This window comes from Trypanosoma brucei, chromosome 2 (genome assembly GCF_000210295.1).
Source record: "Trypanosoma brucei gambiense DAL972 chromosome 2, complete sequence".
Taxonomy (NCBI): Eukaryota; Euglenozoa; class Kinetoplastea; order Trypanosomatida; family Trypanosomatidae; genus Trypanosoma; species Trypanosoma brucei.
This window is the reverse complement of record NC_026735.1, coordinates 649621-672244: the sequence shown is the minus strand read 5'-3', so window position 1 is coordinate 672244 and position 22624 is coordinate 649621. Positions and strand designations below refer to the sequence as shown.

The 22624-nt window shown below is 51.7% G+C and overlaps 8 protein-coding genes across 8 annotated transcripts; all 8 read right to left on the bottom strand.

The window, feature by feature from the left end:
* Positions 1 to 175: 175 nt before the first annotated feature.
* Positions 176 to 12916, bottom strand: TbgDal_II3300 (dynein heavy chain, putative; the record flags this gene model as incomplete). The annotated part of the gene is made up of 1 exon (XM_011773586.1): positions 176 to 12916. The coding sequence occupies one exon, from the start codon at positions 12914 to 12916 to the stop codon at positions 176 to 178; it is 12741 nt and encodes a 4246-aa protein (XP_011771888.1).
* A 478-nt stretch (positions 12917 to 13394) lies between these two features.
* TbgDal_II3290 (hypothetical protein, conserved) lies at positions 13395 to 13769 on the bottom strand (the record flags this gene model as incomplete). The annotated part of the gene is made up of 1 exon (XM_011773585.1): positions 13395 to 13769. The coding sequence occupies one exon, from the start codon at positions 13767 to 13769 to the stop codon at positions 13395 to 13397; it is 375 nt and encodes a 124-aa protein (XP_011771887.1).
* Positions 13770 to 14060: 291 nt separating this feature from the next.
* Positions 14061 to 15242, bottom strand: TbgDal_II3280 (tubulin-tyrosine ligase, putative; the record flags this gene model as incomplete). Its single annotated transcript, XM_011773584.1, has 1 exon — positions 14061 to 15242. The coding sequence occupies one exon, from the start codon at positions 15240 to 15242 to the stop codon at positions 14061 to 14063; it is 1182 nt and encodes a 393-aa protein (XP_011771886.1).
* Positions 15243 to 15600: 358 nt separating this feature from the next.
* Positions 15601 to 17130, bottom strand: TbgDal_II3270 (hypothetical protein, conserved; the record flags this gene model as incomplete). The annotated part of the gene is made up of 1 exon (XM_011773583.1): positions 15601 to 17130. One exon carries the CDS (start codon positions 17128 to 17130, stop codon positions 15601 to 15603), a length of 1530 nt encoding a protein of 509 aa, XP_011771885.1.
* A 402-nt stretch (positions 17131 to 17532) lies between these two features.
* TbgDal_II3260 (protein kinase, putative) lies at positions 17533 to 18372 on the bottom strand (the record flags this gene model as incomplete). Its single annotated transcript, XM_011773582.1, has 1 exon — positions 17533 to 18372. One exon carries the CDS (start codon positions 18370 to 18372, stop codon positions 17533 to 17535), a length of 840 nt encoding a protein of 279 aa, XP_011771884.1.
* A 482-nt stretch (positions 18373 to 18854) lies between these two features.
* TbgDal_II3250 (hypothetical protein, conserved) lies at positions 18855 to 20018 on the bottom strand (the record flags this gene model as incomplete). Its single annotated transcript, XM_011773581.1, has 1 exon — positions 18855 to 20018. The coding sequence occupies one exon, from the start codon at positions 20016 to 20018 to the stop codon at positions 18855 to 18857; it is 1164 nt and encodes a 387-aa protein (XP_011771883.1).
* A 148-nt stretch (positions 20019 to 20166) lies between these two features.
* On the bottom strand, positions 20167 to 20892 carry TbgDal_II3240 (3-oxoacyl-(acyl-carrier protein) reductase,putative; the record flags this gene model as incomplete). The annotated part of the gene is made up of 1 exon (XM_011773580.1): positions 20167 to 20892. One exon carries the CDS (start codon positions 20890 to 20892, stop codon positions 20167 to 20169), a length of 726 nt encoding a protein of 241 aa, XP_011771882.1.
* Positions 20893 to 21152: 260 nt separating this feature from the next.
* On the bottom strand, positions 21153 to 22622 carry TbgDal_II3230 (hypothetical protein, conserved, (fragment); the record flags this gene model as incomplete). The annotated part of the gene is made up of 1 exon (XM_011773579.1): positions 21153 to 22622. A coding segment is annotated over one exon (1470 nt), but the record flags the coding sequence as incomplete, so codon positions are not given.
* Positions 22623 to 22624: the final 2 nt, after the last annotated feature.

Genomic DNA, 22624 nt, shown 5'->3' with positions numbered 1-22624 from the left:
GGGGGGGGAGTACGAAACCACACCAGACAAACACCAACAACACGGAGGTACACAATAAACTAGTAGTCTGATCTACTCTTCATCTTTTTCTATCACAACTAAATATATATATTTCTACACAGCTCTTCTCCTTTCCTAAGAAGTTTTGCATTTGGTACATCGCGTAAGTCTACATCTAAAACGGCAACTGCGTGAAGAGGGCTGCACCCCGGAGTACCCAGTGGCTCTCTTCTGTCGTCTTCAAACGTGGCAAATCAATCACAAGAATGAAATTGGTTGAGTGCCCAGTTGTTGAGAGCACACCGCGTCGGTCAGTTGTCTTGTAGCAAGGGCACTTATACACCGGTGAATCCGGAAGGTCTTGGGGACGGCAAGGCACCAACTTCAACAGCGGGAACTTGACGAAGAGTTCCTTCGGCTTGCTCTCACACAACGCGTTTTGAACCGGATCCCAGCCGGCTCCCTCCAAGAACAACCCATAAATGTAACAACCATCCTCGGGAGCTTCTTCACATGTTTCCTCCTTCATCACAGTAAACTGCCATATTAACTTATCAATAGGTATCTTCCACTTACGAGCGTAGTTCTGCATAACACCAGTTAAGAATGACTGAGTGAAGTAAAATCCACTCAACCAGAAGGTACAAGGCGGTCCCTCATCACACCATGTCTGCAGAAACCCCAACCGCTCTACCAAATCGTTTACATATGAACCAAATGGTTTAAGCGATGGATAGGATCGCTTTTTCCATACTTCGGGCACCTTACCATCGTACATTGCATTAAACACCTCTTCAAGGTCGGCACTCATTACTACAGTACCATTTATGGCGTCTTGCACATCAACAAGCGTTCGCCGCACAATAAACAGGAGCCGGTTGTAACGGATCGACTCCTGCAACAATACAGTATTCATTGATTGGGAGTAATCAATGGGATGTCTTTGCTGTATTTGCTCAATGTCGAATAGTACCGGGAGACGAGAGAAGACGTGGTGTGCCATTTCCTTAACCGTTGCCTTTGGATCTAACTTTGATGTAGTGTCAGAGGAGTCCCTTGGTTGAGTCAAGAGCGTAGCCTCAAGCAGATTCCTTGCGTCTCTCTCATCTTTTGTGATATTCGCGTTCTCATGTAGGCCAAATACAGCGGGTGGTTGCTGAAGCGGCAACTCTTGAATATGCTCCACGTAGGAGTTGTACTCTCCAAATGGAGGGACGAAGTATTCAGGTGCCTCAGCTGAGAATGCATAATCATCGTCGAGCACCATGGGGGTTATGTACAGCGAGAGAATTGCCATGAGGCAGCGGCGGTCCCAGTCGTCTGTTACACGCCCCCCGTAATTGCATTGCCCGGTAAGGTACAGAAGGGCTTCGTACGGTATTTCGTCACTCTCTTCAAGAAACATGTGCAACTGCCGCACGCTGATGCGCCTGTCGGTATCATTAAACTCATACATACGGTTCCATCCTAGCGGTCCAAACTGGCGACGTTCCTGCACTACGGCATGGAAGAAGCACAAGCCGAAAAGCATTCTGCGCCACGCCTCAGGCTTATTTGAGGAGTTGAAGAAGGTCTGATCGGAAACAGGATCAGAAAGATACGACTGAAGGAGGTTGCTCTTTAGTCCTTTTGGTGGTTCCTGCACAAGCTTCACACCGTTCTGCAGGATGGAGATGGGGAACGTTTCGCTCGGAAGTGATGTGAGCCAGAGGCGATATTGTGCATGCAGGTTCATTTTGGCCGTGCTATCGCTGTAGTTCTCAATAATACGCGAAAGTTCCGGCATAAAGTCTTGGTATAGATGACAGTTCTGCAACAGCACCCAGTTTCCAGCTTGCACGCCCTCCTCTATGAGTTCACGCGCGAACACACCTTGACCCTGGCCTAAAGAAAGCTTAGAAAGACGAGCACTCATCCCTCGCTGCTCCGCAAGACGGTCCAGCTCCACATTTGGGTCGGCACCAGGCGACAGTACCAAAACTAGTGGTACTGAAGGATCAGCTTCAAGCTCAGTAACCACCTCGTCCAGAGTGTACAGTGACGGCTCAACAAAAAAACTGCCCAGTTTATGATGTACGTACGCCGTCACCGCGGGGACGATCTTGTCTGTGCGAAAACAGCGAACGATAATGAGTTGCAATATGTCAGACAGTTGAGCAATAGCTTCTGGTTTCTCAACAGCGAAAGGATCAGGCTCCTCGTAGTAACTACGGAAGAACGACTCATATTCACGTACCATATCCTGCAGTGACTTCAGTTCTGGGAGCTGTGTGCTGGCGCGCCAAACAAGTTTCCAGCATTGACTAGGGAGCCATGATGCGAAGGGGTTAGGTGTCATTCCCTCATCCGCCTCAAAACCACCTGTAAGCAGCCAACGTAATTGCCTCGGATCCACCTCGTGCACCTTTAGGCACATAATGAAAGAGAAGAGGAGCTGATCCCGAGCAAACAGAGAACGGCAGATCCGTTGATACAGTGATTTTTGAAATGTCAACTTTATGTTGAGGTTGCGTGCCTCCACGTCTTCAGACGCCTCGCTGGTCTGCAGAGCCTCCTGAAAGATTGTCACATAGGAGCTCAGCGAATTCTGATACATGGGGTCAATGTTAGCCAACTCTGTTACACAGAAGAAAAGAGTCGCGCCTAGGTTAGCAACAGGAACAAAAAGGCTTCGCGTGCGGTCACTAATGCGCTCCATCGCCTCAATTTCTCCCTGGCGCTTCGCGATCTGGTCACTTTGCACCTTGGAGCTGTCGAGCTCCTCGATAGCCGTCTCACTTTCTAGTATATTCCCCTCGGACGATAGAATCGCGAGAATTTTATCCTCCGTCGTCTTCAAGTTCGCCTGGTTCTCTGCCGCTTCCAGCGTCAGGGCCTGCTTCTTCTCCTCAACTTCGCGCCGTTCACTCATCATGACACGCTGTAACAACTGGTCTTGCAGGCCATGTTGAGTTATCATGAAATTAATCAACGTCACTTTTGTGCTCACCTCCGGGAGGTAGTGTGGCCGTGGAAGCTTGGTTGTCATGTAGAAGCGGAAACCTTCATTATAAACGACAGGCTCTCCGAGATGGACTACCATGAGATTTCCCTCCCGTGTCAGGCGCTTAAGAAGCAGATTTTCAAGAGTCGGGTCCAACGTCTCCTCTACGCACTCAAACAACACGGGTTGCCCTTGCGAGACGGCATTCCGGATTACTTTCATGCAGTCGGCCTCTGAAGGTCGCGTGATAATCAAATCGTTGGCGCGCTCCATGTTTCGAATCCAGTTATTCGCTTGCTGTTGCGGATCTACGAACAATGGCCACCTACCAGATGTCTTCACGATGATTGCATTGTCAATTGAGAAGCTATCGGAGGGGAGCTGTTGGAGCTTCCATGCTTGGATATCGATGGGCGACCCAACGAACTTCGCCAGCGCAAAGTCTTCTGACACCAACATGTTATGTTTCTTGCACATGTCAAGCCATGTTCGAGTGGCCCTCTCACGGTATTTGTGCAAGAATGGTCCCATGTAGGCGACGACACCGGCGCTAACAACGACATTGCCCACCACGTACTTGAGCTCTTCTTCAAATCGCTTGCTTTCCCCGGCAAACCGCACCTTTTCACCGCCGAGGCCCTCGATAAGTTTTTTCGCACGAGTAAGTTTGACATCTGTGTCGTTTACCTTCTCTTCCAGATCCTGTTTATCTTTCTTCACGGCCTCAAGGTGATTCGTGAGCGCCTCTAACTTTTCATTTACAATACGCAGTTCTTCCTTCTTCCTGTTTAAACTTTCCATGGCAGCATCGTATTCTTGCTGCGCCGCCGCGGCTTGCGCCAGTAGCGGTTTAATAATCTTGTTCTGCTTGTAGTACTCCACCACCGCTCGGATGTACGTCGCCACACCAAGAAGCGCCACAGAAGTCTTTTTAATGTTCTCGTTTTTGAACATGTCGTTTGTCATCTTCTTCTTCACTTCCTCTATTTGCTCATTAGGTGCGGTATCGACAATCACAGGATACGCATTCAGCAGCGTGCTCTTGAACTCTGCCGTAAGCAGTGTAACTTTGGCATGTTCCCAGTATGGAACTGTTACGCTTCCCGTGAGGGCGTCACGCACTGCCTTCGGTTTATACTGCCCACCCAGCAACGTACACAGAACTTCAATTACATACTTCACACCCTGAGGTGGCGTTTTAAGTGCCTTGATCTCCTGCAGAGCCTTTGGATCTAGGTCGAGAACCGCACGCTGCGCCTGCTCCACGAGCGGCTGCGCCTCATCCACCTTCTGCTGCGAAGCATCTTTGATCTCCTTTGCAGCTGCTGCCTGTTCATTCGCTGCCGCTTCATCCACGGCAACGATGGCGCGCTGCTCCTCCGCGAGTTTACTCTCCAGTTCCACTTCTTTGATTAGATTATCCGTCTCCAACTGCTTCTTCGCAAGCTCCGGTCGCATTAGAGCCAGCTCCTGCTGCATGACCTCAACCTGGTCCTCCGTCTTCTTCAACTGCGTCAAACCATTGGCGTAACGGTGCATCATGGCCGTGAGCTCTGTCCGCTTTTCGCACAGCATACGGGCAAAAGTTGAGAGCAGATCCAAGTAGGAAGTTGGCGTCACATAGGTATACTGCCTCATTTCATCAAAGTACACTCTTCCAAGGTCACGCACTTGCTGCTGAAACTGCACGAACATCTCCTCCGCCGCCGCGCGCTCCCGTTCCGTGAGTTCCACCTTTGAAAGGAACCTTGCCGCGACGGAGCGCAGACCGTCTTCTGGCCAATCACTGAACCAATCAATGGTTGTGCAGTTCACTAAGGAGGGAAACTTACGAAGTCTATCACGTAGCGCACTGCCAATGGGCGAGAAACAGAGGGCAATGTGCATGTACTTTCTACAGCGCTCCGTGAATAGGGCTTGTAAAGCCTCGGCACTATCAGGACGACCGAGCTCCTTTCCAACCTCACGGAGCGCAGCCACGGCATCCTCATATGCTTCCTTATCCTGCTTCGCGTCCCATATACCAGGAACCTCGCTGGTGTTCAGAAGACTACAAATATCTTCCAAGAAATTTTCTGATGAGATCTGTGTGTCCGCCATAACAAAGACAGTGGTGTAACCATCTCTACCCGTGCGCAACAACAGGGTACGGATGTCATCTAAGAAGTTGGAATGATCGTAGTCCTTCGTGGGTGTAATGGTCATGTAGTCACATTCTTGCAGAAAAGCGGCGAACCTAGCGCAGCTCCGCCGCCCGCTTCCACCGACACCGATCAGAAGAAGATGGCCACCAGGCTGGTGAAGAACCCGGCAGATGCGCGCTACGTGTATCAGCACATAATTGAATATAACGAGATCCAGCTCTCCAGAGCCCGACAAAGCATTGTACGACTCTACTTTACCCTCCAGCACCCTTCGGGCCTCCGCCGCATCAGTGATCTCCTCATAAATACCCTCTTCGTTCATAAACGTGGAGAACAGCGTTGGAATCTCCGCAGTTTTGACACTATCTAACGATAACTTCAGGTGACTCATCGATAACTTGCATACCTCGCCGAAGAACCATGCCGTGTCCTTATCTTCCGTGAAGCGATCGGCAAAGGCGCGGGAGACTTCATGCAACCACAACTGCCCAAGTTTCAACTCATCTGTGATTTTAGCCGGATTAGCCATGTCGATACCTTGAAACACCTTGCTCACGTCACGTAAGTTGAAAGTGTAGTGTGACTTCTCCGGTGAGGGCTTCAACTTGTCCACTAACGTTTCGTAAAGCTCCACTGTCGCACTGACAAGCGCCGAACCCATCCCTCGAAGCGCCGGAGGGAAACCCTTCCCCAAAATCCAGTCTATCAGGGTTGTGAATATCTTCTGTAGGGTTGGCTCGTCAAAGGCTGGAACGGCGATACTGTTGAAATGCCTGGCAAACCGCTGGGTAACTTCACTCCGTCCTCCACCTGAAGGACCCATCGCACAGACTAACAAAACATCCACCAACCGACGGTACTCAATGCCATCCTTCGAGTGGTTGTACCAGGCACCATGGTCAAGAAACTGACGGAGCAGTTCAATTGGTGGTTGGGCACCATATTCCTCCACTTGGGGCAGGTTGGTATCGTCAACAAAGATAATCATTCTTTTGTTGATGGGCGGGCCATATACCCCCTTGCGGCGCTTTTCTAAACTACCATCGATGCGCCGCTGGAGGTTACCAGCGGATGTTTGCGCGGAAAACTGGATCATATTGAGCGCGTATGTGTCCTCAGGAAGCGACTTTAGCAGAGCCTTCATCATAATTGTCTTACCAGTTCCTGTGTCACCAACTAGGAGAACTGGATGCATGGAATTGATCATAAGTTGCGTCAGGTACGAGAACCTCAACTGTGCGCTTGTTGGTACAATGACGTCTTGGTATTCGGTCTCCTCTTCAATAACCAAACTCGGCACGTAGTCGATCCATTGGGCGAAACGAACGCCGTCCTCCGTTTCTAGACGGAAGTCGAAGAAGGAGCGCTTGTTTTCCATAAGGGGAAGGACAAATTTGTACAAGCCCTCTGAAGCTGCGGAGGAAATTAGAGTGTGCAGTGCATTGCTGAATATAGCGCGATCCTTTGTAAAGAGGCATCCCCCGACGGACCAAACAAGCGAGAAAAGAAACCAGCCCTCAATCTTCATTAGAAGGTTGCGCTCTAGCGTGGAGGGGTCTACGGCCGCCGCCGCCGCGGTCTCTTCAGCAGAGGGGAGGCTGGACAAGAGCGTCGAGAAGAGCTTGATAAAGCCCGACACAGCCACAAGGGCACCCTGGGGAATCACCGGTTTTACCTCCCTCCGCGCCACATCCAGCATAGGTTGCAGAAAAACGTCCACAAGTTTGCGCAGAGCTGCTACGGCAGCTTCTTCCTTTCGCAGCTGCTCCGGAATGGTGTTGAAGTAGGAGTCGATTAGGCAACGCCAACCAAGGGAGTCCGGCTCCACATATACCATACCACAACGGGAGACGGTGGCGGGTGAAGCGTGTGCGAGATCTTGTACCTCAAATATAAGATTCATCTCTTTGGACATTGCGATGATATCACCATTCTGAAGGCAGAGTTTTTTATTATCGTCGAGGACAGTATTCATGTTCTCAATCCACACTGCATCTACAGGCCCGTCAAGGACAAGCCACTTACGGTCGGTGGAAGTGTCCTGCGCAGCGAGCCTGAATCTGTAGGGTAGAATACCGTCCGTCCATTCACCCGACTGCTCCACCTTGCCGTACAACTGTGGCATCGTTACTGATTTTGGATTCATTGTGAAGAGACGTGTGCGTCGTTCCTTCCCAACAGCTTCCATGAGGCCAAGAGACTCTGACAGACAGTGCAATACCTTCGTTTTTCCACCAAAAGAATACCCAACCAACATCATTCCGTGACGCACAACAATCATTTCATACGTCTGCCTCACCTTCAGCTCAAAGTAGGGCGTGAGCTGCAAATTACGTGTTGTACACACCTTCACAAGGGCATTGTGCATGTCCACATAGTCGGGTTCTGGTAAGTTCACACCGGGGAACAAATCGGAAATGATTCCCTTAAAAAGTTCCACATCCTGCGTCAGGAACTTGGGAAGGTTAACATCTTGGATGGAACGCAGCATCAGTACCATTTCGTCTTCGTCAGGGTACGCCCTCTTCAAGCGACCAGCCGCAGTCAACACAGCCTTCACGGCACGCATACCGTAGTCATAGTGGTCCTGAGATGATAGCTGTTCCGAGCACAGACGGTAAGTGGCGACGATCTTTTCCGCCAACTCCTTACCATAGAGGAAACCGTATGAATACAGCTGAATCTCACCAATCATAGCATAGTTGGGCACCATCATTGCCACCGGTCGAAAAAGCGCCTTGAGGTTATCTGGAAGCTCAGCACGTCCAGCGTACCCAGGATTCATGGTGATAAAGATAGCACAGCCAGGATCCAAGCGAATCTGCGCGCCGTCGAATATAAATTCCGAGCGCTTCTGGATAATAGCTTCCTGAATTACCGCTACCTGCTGCGCGATCACAGAAAGGACCTGAATTTCAATACGGTTGAATTCATCAAAGCACCCCCACGATCCTGACTGCGATAGGCCCTTGAAGAGCTTTGCCATATCCTTCGCTGTGATCTGATCTGAGCAGTTATACACCACACAGTACTTACCCAGAGCTTTCGCAAGATCCTTTGTTGTTTCTGTCTTTCCGGTACCAGCAGGGCCTTCCGGTGCGCCACCGTAGTTTAAGTGCAGTGCACCAATGAGAGTCCGATAGCAACGGTCCGTCAACGGTGTGATGACAAGCCTGCCGGTGTTACCCAAGTACTCGTAGCCGTAGCGTAGCGAGGCATTAATTTGATGCACTTGAAGGTGGCCCTCCTCCCAGTAGTACCGTAGCTGAGCCAGCCAGTCAAAGCTTTTCGGTGAATCCACACCTTTCTCTGAAAGCTGCCCTATGATATCCTTCGCGTGCACTTCCACCACGACCAGCGCTTCCAACGTGCACCGTTCCACCACTGCGAGGTTGCGATCTCGCACGAGTACAATAAGTTCGTCGAGCTGTCCAACACACTTCTCGTGGTAACTTGTCAGACCCACAGTTCCCTCCTTACTCATCGCCTCTGTTGCCTCCATAGTCCAATAAAGCGAACAGATGGCAATAACCACCTGGCCTGGCCATGCACGAATAAATTCTGCCCGCTTTTTGCGTTGTACATAATCAGCCGTCGCCTGCTTCAGTTGGTCTAAAATGGTTTCCTTCATAGTAGTCTCCAGACCCTGCAACCACAACTCTACTCTATTTTGGAAATCATTCGGGTTAATTGTCTTTACTAGACGCACGACTTCCCCTTCAGATGATTCCATTGCAAGGATATCATGCGCATCCGCGAAATGAATACGCTTAATGCCTTCAAAACACTTGCTGAGATACGGTTGCACGAGGTATGGATCCTTGCTGTCCGACAATATTTGGAGCAACTCCTCGTTAGAAATGAAGTAGAACCTCGGAAAGGCCATTCGCTTCGTTTCGAGAAATTGTTGCAGCTTCTTAAGAATGATGTCAAGGTTGTTGTTATTTTCAACTAGCGTCCGCAGCAGCAATTCATCTTGGCATCTAGTTAGTATCTGCGGTGTGGTGCGCGCCTGTTCCATAATTTTGTGCCACGACTCATCGATGACAACAAAAAGCTGTTTCTCCTTTGGCAAGCTGCGGGAAATATCCGCAGACGAAAAAATAGGCTCAAGGTAAGCCCACGTGCCCTGGCACTTGAACCATTCATCCATTGTACATTGAACCTTGTCTAGCAGTTTCTCCCACTGTAGTACGCGCGCCTGAAGCGCGGGAGCTTGGCGCACAATCGGCTTCCCCAGCATAGATTGCGTCTTTAGTATGTGCTCATCCAAAGTCAACTGCATGATATCATTTGCCTTGAGCTTGTATGTATCTTGGTACGGCTCAATCTCAAAGAGGAGTTTCTTCCATTCCGTCTCCATCGCCATGAGCTCACTTTCCAACTCGAACGACTTCTGCGCTACGGCTGCGATGCTTTCTATCTGAGGCATGAAGTCCAGCATGCCTAGCTTGATGAAGTCACTGAATGGTCGAGAATCGTTTGACTCCGAGCCTCCGGCGCCTAAATTTTGCTTTTCCCTCGGCACACCGCACACTTGGAAAATGGCTTTCCAGTGCGTCGCCTGTAAGTTACTCCGAAGCGCATACAGCAGAGAAATGTTCGGCTTGAAGATAGCTATATTTTCACGGATTCGCTTTGCCACAGCTAGTGGTTCCGCCTCCTTAATCTTTTTAGACACAACTGCTACCTTTTTCGCCCAGTCCGTTAGTTGTCGATCAGCTTCGAACGGTTGTAGCGCGTGGAGGCGCGTATTCAGCCACCGCTCACTCTCGTTTTGAAAGTGACTTACAACCTCCCACAGCACGTAATACGGTTCCAGTTGCGCTTTAATAGCCTTCAGTTGCGGCCACTTCGATTGCGGAAGGGCAAATAGCGTCTCATGGCTGTTGTACAGTTGCATTTGGGCCTGGTGTTCCCTGATGCGCTGCTCCAATGCTTTAGCATGCTCGTAGTACTGATCGGCGCGTGCATCGTCGCCAAAATGGGTGAAGTCCTCCACAGTGTTGGCCAAACGGACAATGTTTTCTGTGAGCACCTCGCAGTTGTCGCGGAGAACCTGCATAAGGAGTGTGCGGTACTCTCTGCTGCGGAAATTCCCATCCTCCAACCCCTGTTGTAAGAGCCGCGGCCATTCATATGCTGTGTGGTAGTCGTAGCAAGCCTCAGGGGAGAAGTCATATCTGTATTTGAACAGAAGGTCAAAGCCAGAGGTGACGGTGTCGAACACCACGTTTATTTGTTCCTGACGACCCGGAATAGCATCAAGGAAGTCACGTAGCTCCTGCAACTCTTCCGGGGTACGAGGCTCCACCGCCATGCGATTACTCATCATATTATATTCATTTATAATAGAAGTACAATTTCCCCTTAGACGCTGCGCTAGTGCTTCCATCAACGCGTCCTGAACATTGGTTGCTTTTGTGATTAGTGTTGTTTTAATCCCTGTACAGTCAATAAAAAACATTTCGTACTTGACATGATTATGCGTACGGTGCACAATGCGCTCCTTGTCACGAGTGAGTCGCTCGAACGTCCAGTCGAAGTCGTGCAGCGACAACTGACGCTCGTTTGCCTCCTCAACAAGGTCGTTAGGATCAAGTCGTAGTATGTACTCAAAAGTTTGGTACATTTGCAGAAGCTGCATAGGGGCCTCGACGTTGTCCTCAAGAGCCTTGTCAATCAAGCGACGTGCCTCACACACAACTGGTTCCTGCGGGCCGAGAGGTTGGAGTATCACCTGCGGGAGCTGCAACAAGGGGAAAAGCTGATCACCCATACCTTGTATTCTATCCGCATGTTCGAAACAGCTCTCAAAGACACCGCGCACACGAAGTTTGACTTCCTCAAGTGTGGGGAAGAATACAACGCGGCCGTCCTCCTCCACGAGGTTCAGTATAAACAGTGGCTGTAAGCCGCGTGTGTTCATCGTCATTTCGACTACTCTCCTTGTGTACGGTATACTGTTCCGGAATTGGCCCAGCCGCCAAACAAAGGGTACCTCCCCATCCGCATCTTCCTCTTCGGCCTTAGGCGGGACACGGCGGGAACTGCCTGTGGGGCCAGCCGATGCGCCACCACTGCGCAACCGCTCTTGTTCTCCTTCAGCGTCAGCGCGCAGTTTCGCTTTCCACTCGTTTTGACGTCTCACCCAGTGTTGAGCCTCTTCAATGTCTTCCTGAAGCTCTTCCATCTCCTCATCGCCGTCAAGCGGTACTGTACGGTACTGATAGATAAAGTCGGCATATTCCTGTAGCGAGGCGACCAGTAACTCACGTAGCTGAGATGTCATCATGATGTTGACAAGGTTCACAAAGCGGTTCATGCGACTGCCGTTGTATCGATTTATATCATCTTCATAAAACTTGAAATGGAGGTCCAGCTTGTTCAGGATTGTGTACCGTACGTTCATACTCCACTCATTCCGCAACTTCTCGGCAGTGGCAATACCGCGGTGCGACTGCATGTCACTGAACAATCGGAGCTGCAGCGGTGTGTCACCCTTGCCGTACTGTGTTAAGCAGAACAACTGAGACTTGTACTCGCCCCACTGTGAGTGAATGGAATGAATGGTCGTATTCAGTAGCAAATGTGTCTGGAAGAGATTTTCCGCCACGAACTGTCGTGCGGCCTCAAAATTGGGTGATGGTGTGTCAATTGTGCCGCGTAACTCCTTCGTCGACTCAGTATATGTCTCGGTCACCATCCCTGGCGGTGGAGGTGGAAGTCCCAGTAAGTGTGCTCTCTTCCGTTCCTCTGGGTCACTCACCATCTCCCGCCAGTGTTGCGCTCGCTTGAGACTGTAATAGTAGAGTTCTTCCACCTCGCGCGTACAACAATCAACAAGCGATAGCGTTGTGATTGGAAACCGACGGGCAACGAGGGAGAGAATCCGCTCCATTTGCACCTGATCCATTGGAGCCAGAATGCTCTTGTCGAGCTGTTCTATGTACAGGCGACTCCGAAGCGCTGCTTCTGTTTCATCTCGATATGCCTCAGCTTGCCGTACACGCTCAAGCCACTTCAACTCGCTTTCATCATCAAATATAATGTTCAGCCTGGTGGTCCACTTGCTACAGCCATCGCACTCCCACACGATGCGGTAGCAACAGCTGGACTCATTGTACGCCACGACACGACATGGACGCCACTCCGTCCCATTCGTTGTTTTGATGAAGTAGCGCGACCGCGCCGGCGTACCCCCACATGCTTCGCCGAGCGCAACCCACTCTTCCGGCGTATGAAGCTCAAAATCGGTGCTATCAAAATCTTCCAACAAAAAGTATTTTCGTCCACTCGCAGAGGGATTAACTCTGTCACCTTGCCCTTGTGCCGAGGCCAACCTCTTTCCATCCTTCTCAACCTCAGCGTCGGGGTTCACCGCACTTGCACCGCCATCCTGTGCGAGCAGCGTAGATTTCGCACCCGTACTGTTTTGCCGCCGCAGCATTTTTCCTAGAAGTGGCGGTAGCCGCATTGGCAATGGGGCTGCCGTAGGATTTCTGAATTTCGTGGCCTGGTGCATCTCCCGCATGACGTTCAGTTGGTTAGTCGTCTGCGCTCGTCGTTGCGCAGGATATGTTTTCAGCCCCAGCTGTCGTACGTCTTCCTTCACCTTTTGCCGCACCACATCCCGAACAACAGGCGTTTCGTTCTGCTCGAAGCGGCGCTGCGTTAGGTGACCGCGCATGATTATGTTTTGTTCCTGTGGTGTTTTGTCCTTCAACAGTTCCTCTGGGATCTCTGCTTCCAGCAATAACTTCCCCATCTGAGGTGGTTCTTCATTCATTTCTCACTGCAGACACCAATACCCACACGTGTTCTCTCTATATGTAGATCCTACCCAAGCCAGTAACAAAGTGGAGAGGAGATTTGCAATACGAGAAACAACAGGTGAAAAGGAAACCTTGGAGGGAAGGGTATGGGCCGCGGTGCAGCAGTCTGCACTAGAAACAACAAATCAATTAAAGCGATTTTAACCGAATACATATTGGGGTTCTTCACGCGAGGGTGCGTGTAGCAGCGCCTCAGGATGATATTTTTTTTTTCGCAGAACTGACGACCCCATGCAAAAGAAAAATAGCCCGCAGCTCCGCCCACTAGTATGGAAAGAACCCCACCACTAGCAATTTCATGCCCACTCCCTCTTTGTTTTTTTACTTTTGCGCCTTTCGCTGCCCCCAAGGCGCCTTCCTTACGGCCAGCAGTTCGGTGCCTCCACCTTTTGTCTCGAGCTTCTGTCGCTGCTGCTACCGCATCTTCTGCTTTTACTCACGCCGACTCTTCTTTCGCGGTCTACAGTCGGTGTCGAAACGGGCGCAGACCTCATCCACGGGGTTCACATCCCTTTGGCGCTTCTGTGCGCGAAGCTTCGCCAACTTCCGGCGCGCTCCGTTAGATTTCAGCAACCGGTGGTACTTCCGTAGCTCCCTTAACCTCTCCCGTGCGTCTTCCCGCATTTGAGGGGTTACAATAACCGGTGGTTTCTTTGCACGTCTCCGTGCGGCGCGTGACATTATCGGTTGCGGTTTGGACACTGAGGCATCACTCGGCTGTGACGCCTGCTCATTGTTGCCTGCGGTGCCAGTGCCTCCACCAGCGGTGGCGCTGAGGCGAACAGTGGGATTAACACCACCAGACATACCGTGTACCTAAACGAAGAGGTAATTGGAATTATTATTATTAAAAAGAAAGGGAGACGGGGGGAAGGGATCAGGTACACCCGCGCTCAATGAGGGTGAGCACAAGAGACACAAAAGCGCTGCTTTTAATATATCCGCCATCTATCTATCTCTATAAATACAAACATACGCATACAACAGCATAAGTGGAAAAATGTTAGGGGAAGAAGAATGGAAACGACAAGAGGGAAGCGATTGTTTTGGAACCCAAAGGTGCAGCTGTGGTGATCGAACCACGGCCTTGGATCTACCTCACGTGCTCCCGATAGGCAATTCATCGCCCTCCGCCCAGAGTTTTACAAATCCAACCGCATCAACGTTCCACTCGTTCAACGCCTCGCCTCCATCGACGAGTTTAATTATCTCCCGTACTAGTGGCTGCAAATACTTGCTCGCGATCCCCGGCGATCCGTTTATCTCCAATAACATTACGCTTAACCCCTCGTCCACGATGACATCGTAACCAAACAACTGGAAGCACTGATAGGGTTCGTTTTCCAGCACTTGAAGCTCTGCCCGCGCGGCTAGCAGTGTACGAATAATGATGCTAGCAATCTGTGGCAGGATGTGGTCCTCAAGGATTCGCTTTCGGTAAACTTCATGCAAGTAAGCACCGACTTGCTCAAACCATAACTCGTTGCCTTCCTCGTACTGTCCAAACTCCGGAGCATCTTCCTGTAGGCAGTGATTTGTGAGGTGAACGAGATAGTCTTCGATGTCGTCTGGGTCATACGGACTACTGGAAGTGCGACAACTTCCCTTTGTAAAGGCATATATTGTGTACGGCGATTTCAGCAGCGCCCAAACGCGCATGTCAAACTTCCTCCCTCGATAGAGCAGCGGACGCTGAACGTACTGCTGTACCAAGTATATTCTGCGGCACTTCGGGTCCAACTCCGAGATGAAAACTTCAAGCTCCGCCACGCTGCGTGTCAACACAATATCCTTTCCCTTGCAGCCACTGCTCGGTTTGATGATCCACACTTGAGTGGGGTCCCTCACTGCGTGCTCCAGGAATGCTTCTCTATCATCCTTCCGTCGCTCTTGATCACCACCAAGAACATATGACCGCGGCATCCACTCTCCACAGGTGCTGTCAGCCTTCTGCAACAGGCGTGCCATGGATGCCTTTAACGTCAGCCGGTGCGATCCTCGAAAATAATTTAGCCACCTGCTGCCGCTGTAACGTGAAGTAGGTGGTAAGCACTCGCAGCGAAGCAGTGGGTATGGAATTGTGAAGCGATCTCCCAAAATAACATCACACGTCGGGAGCCGACCTTTCGACCGCACTTCGCACCACCCCATTTCCTTCAATTGCCTGGCCATTTCTTCATACACACTGAAGTTCGACTCTCCAAGGAAGAAACGGGGTGCCGCACCTAAGGGGGGACGATCAGAATCCACGTTAGGTGACACCAACGGGAACTCACTCATCCCTCGATGGTGGCTAACAGCGCAGACACCACCTAAAAAAAAAAAAAACACAGATGTCAGCAAGCAGATTAGGAGAATGGCAGAGATGTGTAAGAATAATAGCCGAACAGAAAAAAGTCAGAGCAAATTGAAGAGCCTTGCATATAAAACACTTACGCATAGATGCATATCAAGAGTGTCTGGCACGAGCGGTAACACTATTTTTTTGTACCTTCCCATTCACATTAGTGATTACTTGGTGCTGACAAGCGGAAAAGTGCGTACACAGAGATGGGGGCACCAACAGTGTGGGCTTGCACTACCATCCCTCAAGTGATCCTCGCTAACAGTTACACCCATCCACCCGCTTAATAATTTATCATGTTGATCTGTACTCCTTCACCACACCATCTACAGTGCAGCTAACAAGCCCTTGCGCATCAACGTCCCAAAGGATGCCAACAACCGACTGTGGGCCTGTGTTCAGCGTACACAACTCCTGTTGACCTTCAGATGGCGCCGCCCAGTCGTACAGGCGGGTGTGGCACCCGCCCACGGCTAAATACTTGCCGTAGTCATCGAAGGCAACGGTACAGACTGCACCACTGAGAGCTGACCCCTTTAGCGCGGTTGCTTCCGGCAATATTTCACGGAAAGGTGTGGACAGTTTTCTGAGGTCCCATAACAGAGCCTTTCCATCGCGCAGACCGGTGGCTAGGGTGAAGCAGTCCCCGTTAAAAGCAATACTGCACACGTCACCCTTGCCCTTCAGCGAAACGGTGGTGTCCACGCACATGTAAGCAGTGGACCATATGCAAAAGCCCGCTCCTTCCACTCCTATTGCCGCCAGTGCCCCGTACGGATGTGCGTCCAGACTGATTATTCGCGAAGATCCCATTGTTGCCCCGTTGACACACACAACAGAATCCAATCGAACCGCATCGACCAGCCCAACCTCTGTAGAACTTGCGGATAGGAACAAGCGGCCAGATGTGAGACTGCGGAGACCAACGATCCCTCCCTTATGGTGTCGCACTACGCCTTGACAAACCAATACCTCTCCCTCAGACGCCCAGAAACGCAACGATGCATCGTCTGATCCAGATATTACGCGGAGAGCGCCGTTGCTGGTATTACCGTCACCGCAAGACCCCGACATGGCGACAACATGACGAACCGCTCCTTCGTGACCGACACCCGCGGTCTGCACCTGCCCACCTCGTACGTCGCAGCGTATTATAGCTGCGTTGTCCAAACCAACAAAAACATTGCCACACACCAGACGGCTGACGCCGCATGCTCCTCTCCCCAAATGGACAGAATTCCGCTCTGTGAAGCCCTGCACACACTGCAGCGTCGCCAATGTAGTTGGCATCGACCGGGTCCTCCGCCTCTGCCGCTGCGCGGAGTCGTGTTCCTCCAGTTCCCGGACAACCTCACCGGGTAAGACAATTCTTTCTTCATCCACACGGTTTCCTTCGCTGCTACCATCCCCTGCGCCTGACTCAGTTTGTTCTACCACGCGAGTGTCCTCCTCCGCCTTGCCGTCACTGAGAAATGTCGCAATTACTCGGCACGCCGCTTCGTATTGGTGAAGAGCCTGAGCCAGCTCTTGTTGTGTTTGTGTCAATTGCTGTCGCAGTGCGAACTGCTCAAGCATAATGGCATCCCACTGCGAGTGCAACTTCGCGAGCAATGCAGGCACAGTTTCATCCGCCACAAAAGTTGCACCTGTCAGAGGTGTCCGGCGCACTGCAATGAGATCCTCCTTGTGAAGAGCCTCACCAGTTATTGGACAACATCCGTGCTCTGCAATATACTTCTCAATCAGCGACCGCTCGTACAAGCAGCCGGAGGAGCGTGAGACCACCGGTTCGTGCGGCACACAGTTAGAAATGCAACAAAACATACTTTACTGCGCCCCTCCCCCTCCTCTTTCACCCCCTCCTTCGCCTTCTCTCCTCCTTTGTAGTGCTCCTTCAGGGTAGTGATGCGAAAACAGGAGTATCTTTCGGTGATGATTGTTGGTGCAAGGAAAAGACTGGAGAAACCAGCGGTGTGAGTGGAAAAAGAAAGAGGAAAAGGTAGTAGCTAGTGTTGGCAGACCCATTTTTGGAGGTCCCCCATCTGCACACCTAAAGTACACCCGCAAGAAATCCGTTAGTCACTATACACAAGAGAGGTGCATGCCCCTACTCAGATACTGTCTCCACGTCATCACTCCTCCCCTTAGGTGGAGCCTCGGTGAAAGCAAATTCCTAAACATTTGCACATGTAATTCCTTTCCCGCACGTCCAGTGCGCAAACTTTCTTACACAACTAACCAAGGGTGCCCCAGTGCCGCTCGGGCAGAAGGCCTGTTACTTGCCTTGAAGGTCATCAGGTAAAGAACAAACTTCTTTGCCTCGTGGCTTACATTACCCCACGTGGGGGAACTGAATGGCACGCTATCCCGAAGGATACTTTTAAACACATCTGTTGGTGTGCCTCCGGTAAAGGGGAGCTGTCCGCTTAACATTGCATACGTAGTGACTCCCAATGACCAAATGTCACACTTCTCATCGTAACAGTAGCCATTCTCATCCGCCTTCGGTCCTTGCGTGATTCCGATTAGAGCTATCTCCGGAGCACAGTACCCTGGAGAACCCACGCACTCGTTTGTTGGGGTTGAGCACGTCGCGAAACCATAATCACAGATGCACACACGCCCCAGGGGCTTCCTCCCTTCCGTGGGCTCACGAATTAGGATGTTCTCTGCTTTAATGTCGCGATGCATTACACCTCGGCCGTGGAGGTGCGCAAGTGCTTCCAACAGCTGTCTTACAACCTGAATAGTAACTCCCTCTGGGAGTGGCCCTCGACGCTTTATGTAGTTCAATAACGTTCCACCCTCCGCGTAGTCCATAAACACATATACATTACCATCGGAATCGTAGACACCGTGGACGGCGATAAGGTTTTGATGTGGCCCTGCGCGCGCAACCATTTGAACTCCATGAAGCAACCGCCGGACCCTGCGATCAGCCGATGGGTTCCCTTTGCCGATAACCTTCACGGCAAGCTCCCTTTCAGTCAGTTGGTCAACGCAGAGGTACAGAGCACTGCTCGGAGTGCGGGCGGACGGGTATGGGCGCAGCTTGTACCGCTCCATTTCTCCACTGTTGGCGTTCTGGTAAAAGCAGACGTCAAACACGTCCCGTATGATGGAGGATATGGGCAAGAAAAAGGATGCGTGAAAAAAGTTGCCCGCCACTAGGGAGGGGAAGGGTGCACAAGTTTAGGAGAAAGCAAAGTGTCTCAGTGCCTTGACGGTTCCAACGAAAAAGAAAAAGAAAACAGCGTAAGGCGGGCAAACATCAAAAACAAGATGAGAAACGCTCAGTGTGGGTTAATAGAACGAGCAAGAGAGGAGGCAACGCGAGGTTCGCGACGCAAAGTTTTTGCTTTTTTTGACACGCAAACTGCCCGCCCTCTTTCGGTCGGTGTAGGCTCTACATAAGTATATTTACTCCCTCCATCCAGCCTTGCACCCGCCCCGCAACAACGAAAACGGATGCTCCCATTGACTCACACATACCGCAGGAGACGAGTTGGCCTCATAAATACTTTACAGCAAAGACATTTCGCGCCACTTCAATGTGGGAGATTCTTATCCGAAGCGCTGCTTAATCCACAAACTCCATTCCCGAGTTTCCTCATCGCCACGACGATTGGTTCGCACTTCCGGTCTATCGTTAAGAACCACTGCCGAAATTCAGCGAGTTCTTCTCGCATACTGTGGAGTGCCTTCAGACATGAGTGCCCGAACACACGTATGTTTGTTAATGAATCCTGGAGCGCCCTTTCTCTCTGCTGGACGTCCCACATTAATGCGCGGTCTCCTGTACCCATCTCCAGCACATTGCGCAGTAACTCAACCTCATCCTTCGGTGGAACATATAGAACACGAGCGGATGGCAGTCCATTCGTGTGTCGCAAGTTCTCGACATTGTCCCAACGCTTTGCGAGTGTTTGGGGGACATCTGTGGACGCTAGCAGGCTTTCTGCGTTGCTGTGTCCTTCACCCTGTGCTTCAGACACCGTATCATCAAACTTTCTAAGCGCTTCGTGGCAGCTCTCAGAAAAAGACATTTCCACAACTGGAAGACCGGCGCAGTTGTAGCCGTTCGCCTCCTGCCAGAGCATCCTTTCCGCAACCACAGCCTCAACGTAGGCAACGGCCTTCCCGAATGCCGCCACTTTTCGGTCGCGTTCCGCAACAACTTCTCTCAACTCATTCTCAGTGGCTTCGTGGAGCTCTTTTAAGGATATATACGCTCCTGTCAGCGAGCTATGCAGATCCTCGCGATGTCGCACCTCTTCGTTGTACCCCTCGTGCATGGCCCTGCACACCCCGGAGAGAGTGTCTAAGCCCTCCATAACGGAAGTAATGGAGGAAATCAGTGAGTGGGTCGTAGCTACGCCAAGAGATAGCAACGCCCCCTCGATTTCTTCGTTGCAGTACTGCAACGACGCTTGGTAGCCGCGGATCAACCGGACACAGTTCTCCAGTTGAGCCGCCATGGCCCGTGAAGTGGAGTGGCTGTAGTTAATCACCTTCGTCTCTCTCTCTAAGACTGCGGCGGGGAGCCGTGTGTCACTACTCATTCCCGATCGAGCGGAAGACCGCCCCGAAACACTCAACCGCATCCGCTTATGGATAGTCTTGCACCAACAGTGCCTACAAAGTAATGAAACAAAGGTAGAATAGAAGCAGATAACAAAAAAGAAATCTGGGTTTAGGTAATTGGAATGCATCCATCACACGTTTCAACGCACACCATTCCGCCAAACAAGCACTGTCTTGTACACAATTGTACGCATCCGCAGAACCATTGCGCACCAAAGCAGAATAAAACGATTTAATCGCTGTTCGTCTCCGCAATGGCACCGGTAAGGGGCTCCGTCACCACATTCCCCCATCTACATGTATAGTCTGCCCACTGATAAAGGGGCAGCATGCTACACCCACAACTGCATCAACTACGTCAGTTACCGTAGCCAAACGCCGTAGCGGACAGCGCTGCCGCCACTCTTCGATTTGATTCTCCGTCAACGTTGTGGCCATTCCTTCGCCTTCAATTAACGCAGGGGCAATGACATTAAAGCGAATGTTCTTTGGGCCATACTCACGCGCCCACGACTTCACTGCGCCACTCAGTGCTGCTTTCGAAGCGGAATAAATAACCTGACCCTCATTGCCCATACAACCCACGAGAGACCCAATGTGTACAACAGAGCCGTCCCCTACCTGAAGCATGCCACCATGACGGAGTGCTGAACGCGTGATGTGGAGCGCCCCCCGTAGGTTGACATTCATAAGTACATCGTAGTCCGTGTCTGTGCAACGCACATGAATTTTGTTGAGCGTGACTCCCGCGCAGTTTACAAGGAGAGAAACAGGACCAAGTGTTTCCTTCACTTGCTTCATTACAGTGTCGGACTCTGGTGCGACTGTGAGATCCGCTTTGAATGCGACGCACCCCGACGGAAGGGAGCTACCGCAACCCCTTCTGGAAACGCACGCCAATCGCATACGGTGCTCATCAGCAAGCCGTGAAGCCACTTGCCGACCAACGGTGGACGAAGCTCCAACCACAACTGCGACCCGGCCTTGAAGGTTCCATGGCATATGGCCAGTTTTCAACACACCGGCCCCTCACTTGCCGCCCATCCCACACCGACGGCATACGCACGCCACACAAATCAACGAAAAAGCAAAGAAAAGAAAGACCGTAAATGGAAAGAAGAAAGCATAGCTGTACCCATCTGAAAGGAGTTCATTAACTTTTTTTAAAATCAAAAAGAGGTACCGAGGTAACAGCAAAGATCAAGTATTTCTCACAGTATGGGTCTTTTACCCACATTTTTGTTTCCTGCAACTGAATAAACCTAATTGTCGGAGTCGCTATCGCTTATTTTACGCTTGCTGAAGGCTACATTGGGTATCACCTTCAGGGGCGCAGCAGTATGCTGCTCTTTGTCATCACCTTGTGGTTGAGTTTCCGTCTTCACAATAGGCATCACATTGGCTGCGGCATCGGGCGACTGTGCAGGTGCGGCCTCACTCCTAGCACGCACTCCTTCTGGCGCCGGTGGAGACGCTGGAACACTCCTCTCGACAGATTGAAATGTGGTTGGGAGAGGTTTTGCGGTTGTGTTTTGGTTATTACCGCCGCCTACCTGTGCGGTACTGGATACCCCGAGAGCCGCACCTCGGCAACCGGTTTGTTTGATACTCGCCCTCGGTGGAGTCGCTTCCGGAGAGCTGCCGCTTGAACTAGAAAAGATTGGACGCCTGCTCCGCGGGCTGCCCACTGGTGATATCAGCTTCTGTTGGTCAGTTGGACCGACCCTACTGCCGCTCGTTGCTCGACTCGGAACCCCCCTCGGAGAGCCTTTGCGCGCCAAATCACCAGCACCCACCCCTCCCTTAGGGAACTGTTGGTCATCCTTCTCAGTGAAAGTGGCTGCTCGCACACCAGAGTTTTCTTCGTCACTATCCGAGCTCGAGTCGAACAGGGCAACCTTTCCCTTTCCCGATGAAGCAGCAGGTGGCCTCTTCATGCTTAGCACTGGTGCGGGTGACGGGAGCGTTGAATTCTCTCGTACAGACGAAGGAGCTGCCAGACCCGGTCTTTCCACAGCCCCCGCACATGGTTTCGCTTCTGACCCGTCCGAACTGTCGGAAGAGTCGAGAAACGCAGCTACACCTTTTTTTGCCTGCTGCTTTTGCGTCTGTGCGGCGACACGCGGGGCTGCTGGGGCCTGAGTCTTTCCAGTAGGCGCAGGGGGTGGAGCTGCTGGGGCCTGAGTCTTTCCAGTAGGCACAGGGGGTGGAGCTGCTGGAGCCTGAGTCTTTCCAGTAGGCGCAGGGGGTGGAGCTGCTGGGGCCTGAGTCTTTCCAGTAGGCGCAGGGGGTGGAGCTGCTGGGGCCTGAGTCTTTCCAGTAGGCGCAGGGGGTGGAGCTGCTGGAGCCTGAGTCTTTCCAGTAGGCGCAGGGGGTGGAGCTGCTGGGGCCTGAGTCTTTCCAGTAGGCGCAGGGGGTGGAGCTGCTGGAGCCTGAGTCTTTCCAGTAGGCGCAGGGGGTGGAGCTGCTGGGGCCTGAGTCTTTCCAGTAGGCGCAGGGGGTGGAGCTGCTGGAGCCTGAGTCTTTCCAGTAGGCGCAGGGGGTGGCGGTGGCGGGGGTGCCCTCGTCTTTCCCAGAGGCACAGGGGGTGGAAGCTGCTGGGGCCTGAGTCTTTCCAGTACGCGCAGGGGGTGGAACTGCTGGGGCCCGAGTCCTTCCAGTAGGCACAGGGGGGGGGGCTGCTGGGGCCCGAATCTTTCCCAGTAGGCCGCAGGGGGTGGAGCTGCCGGGGGCC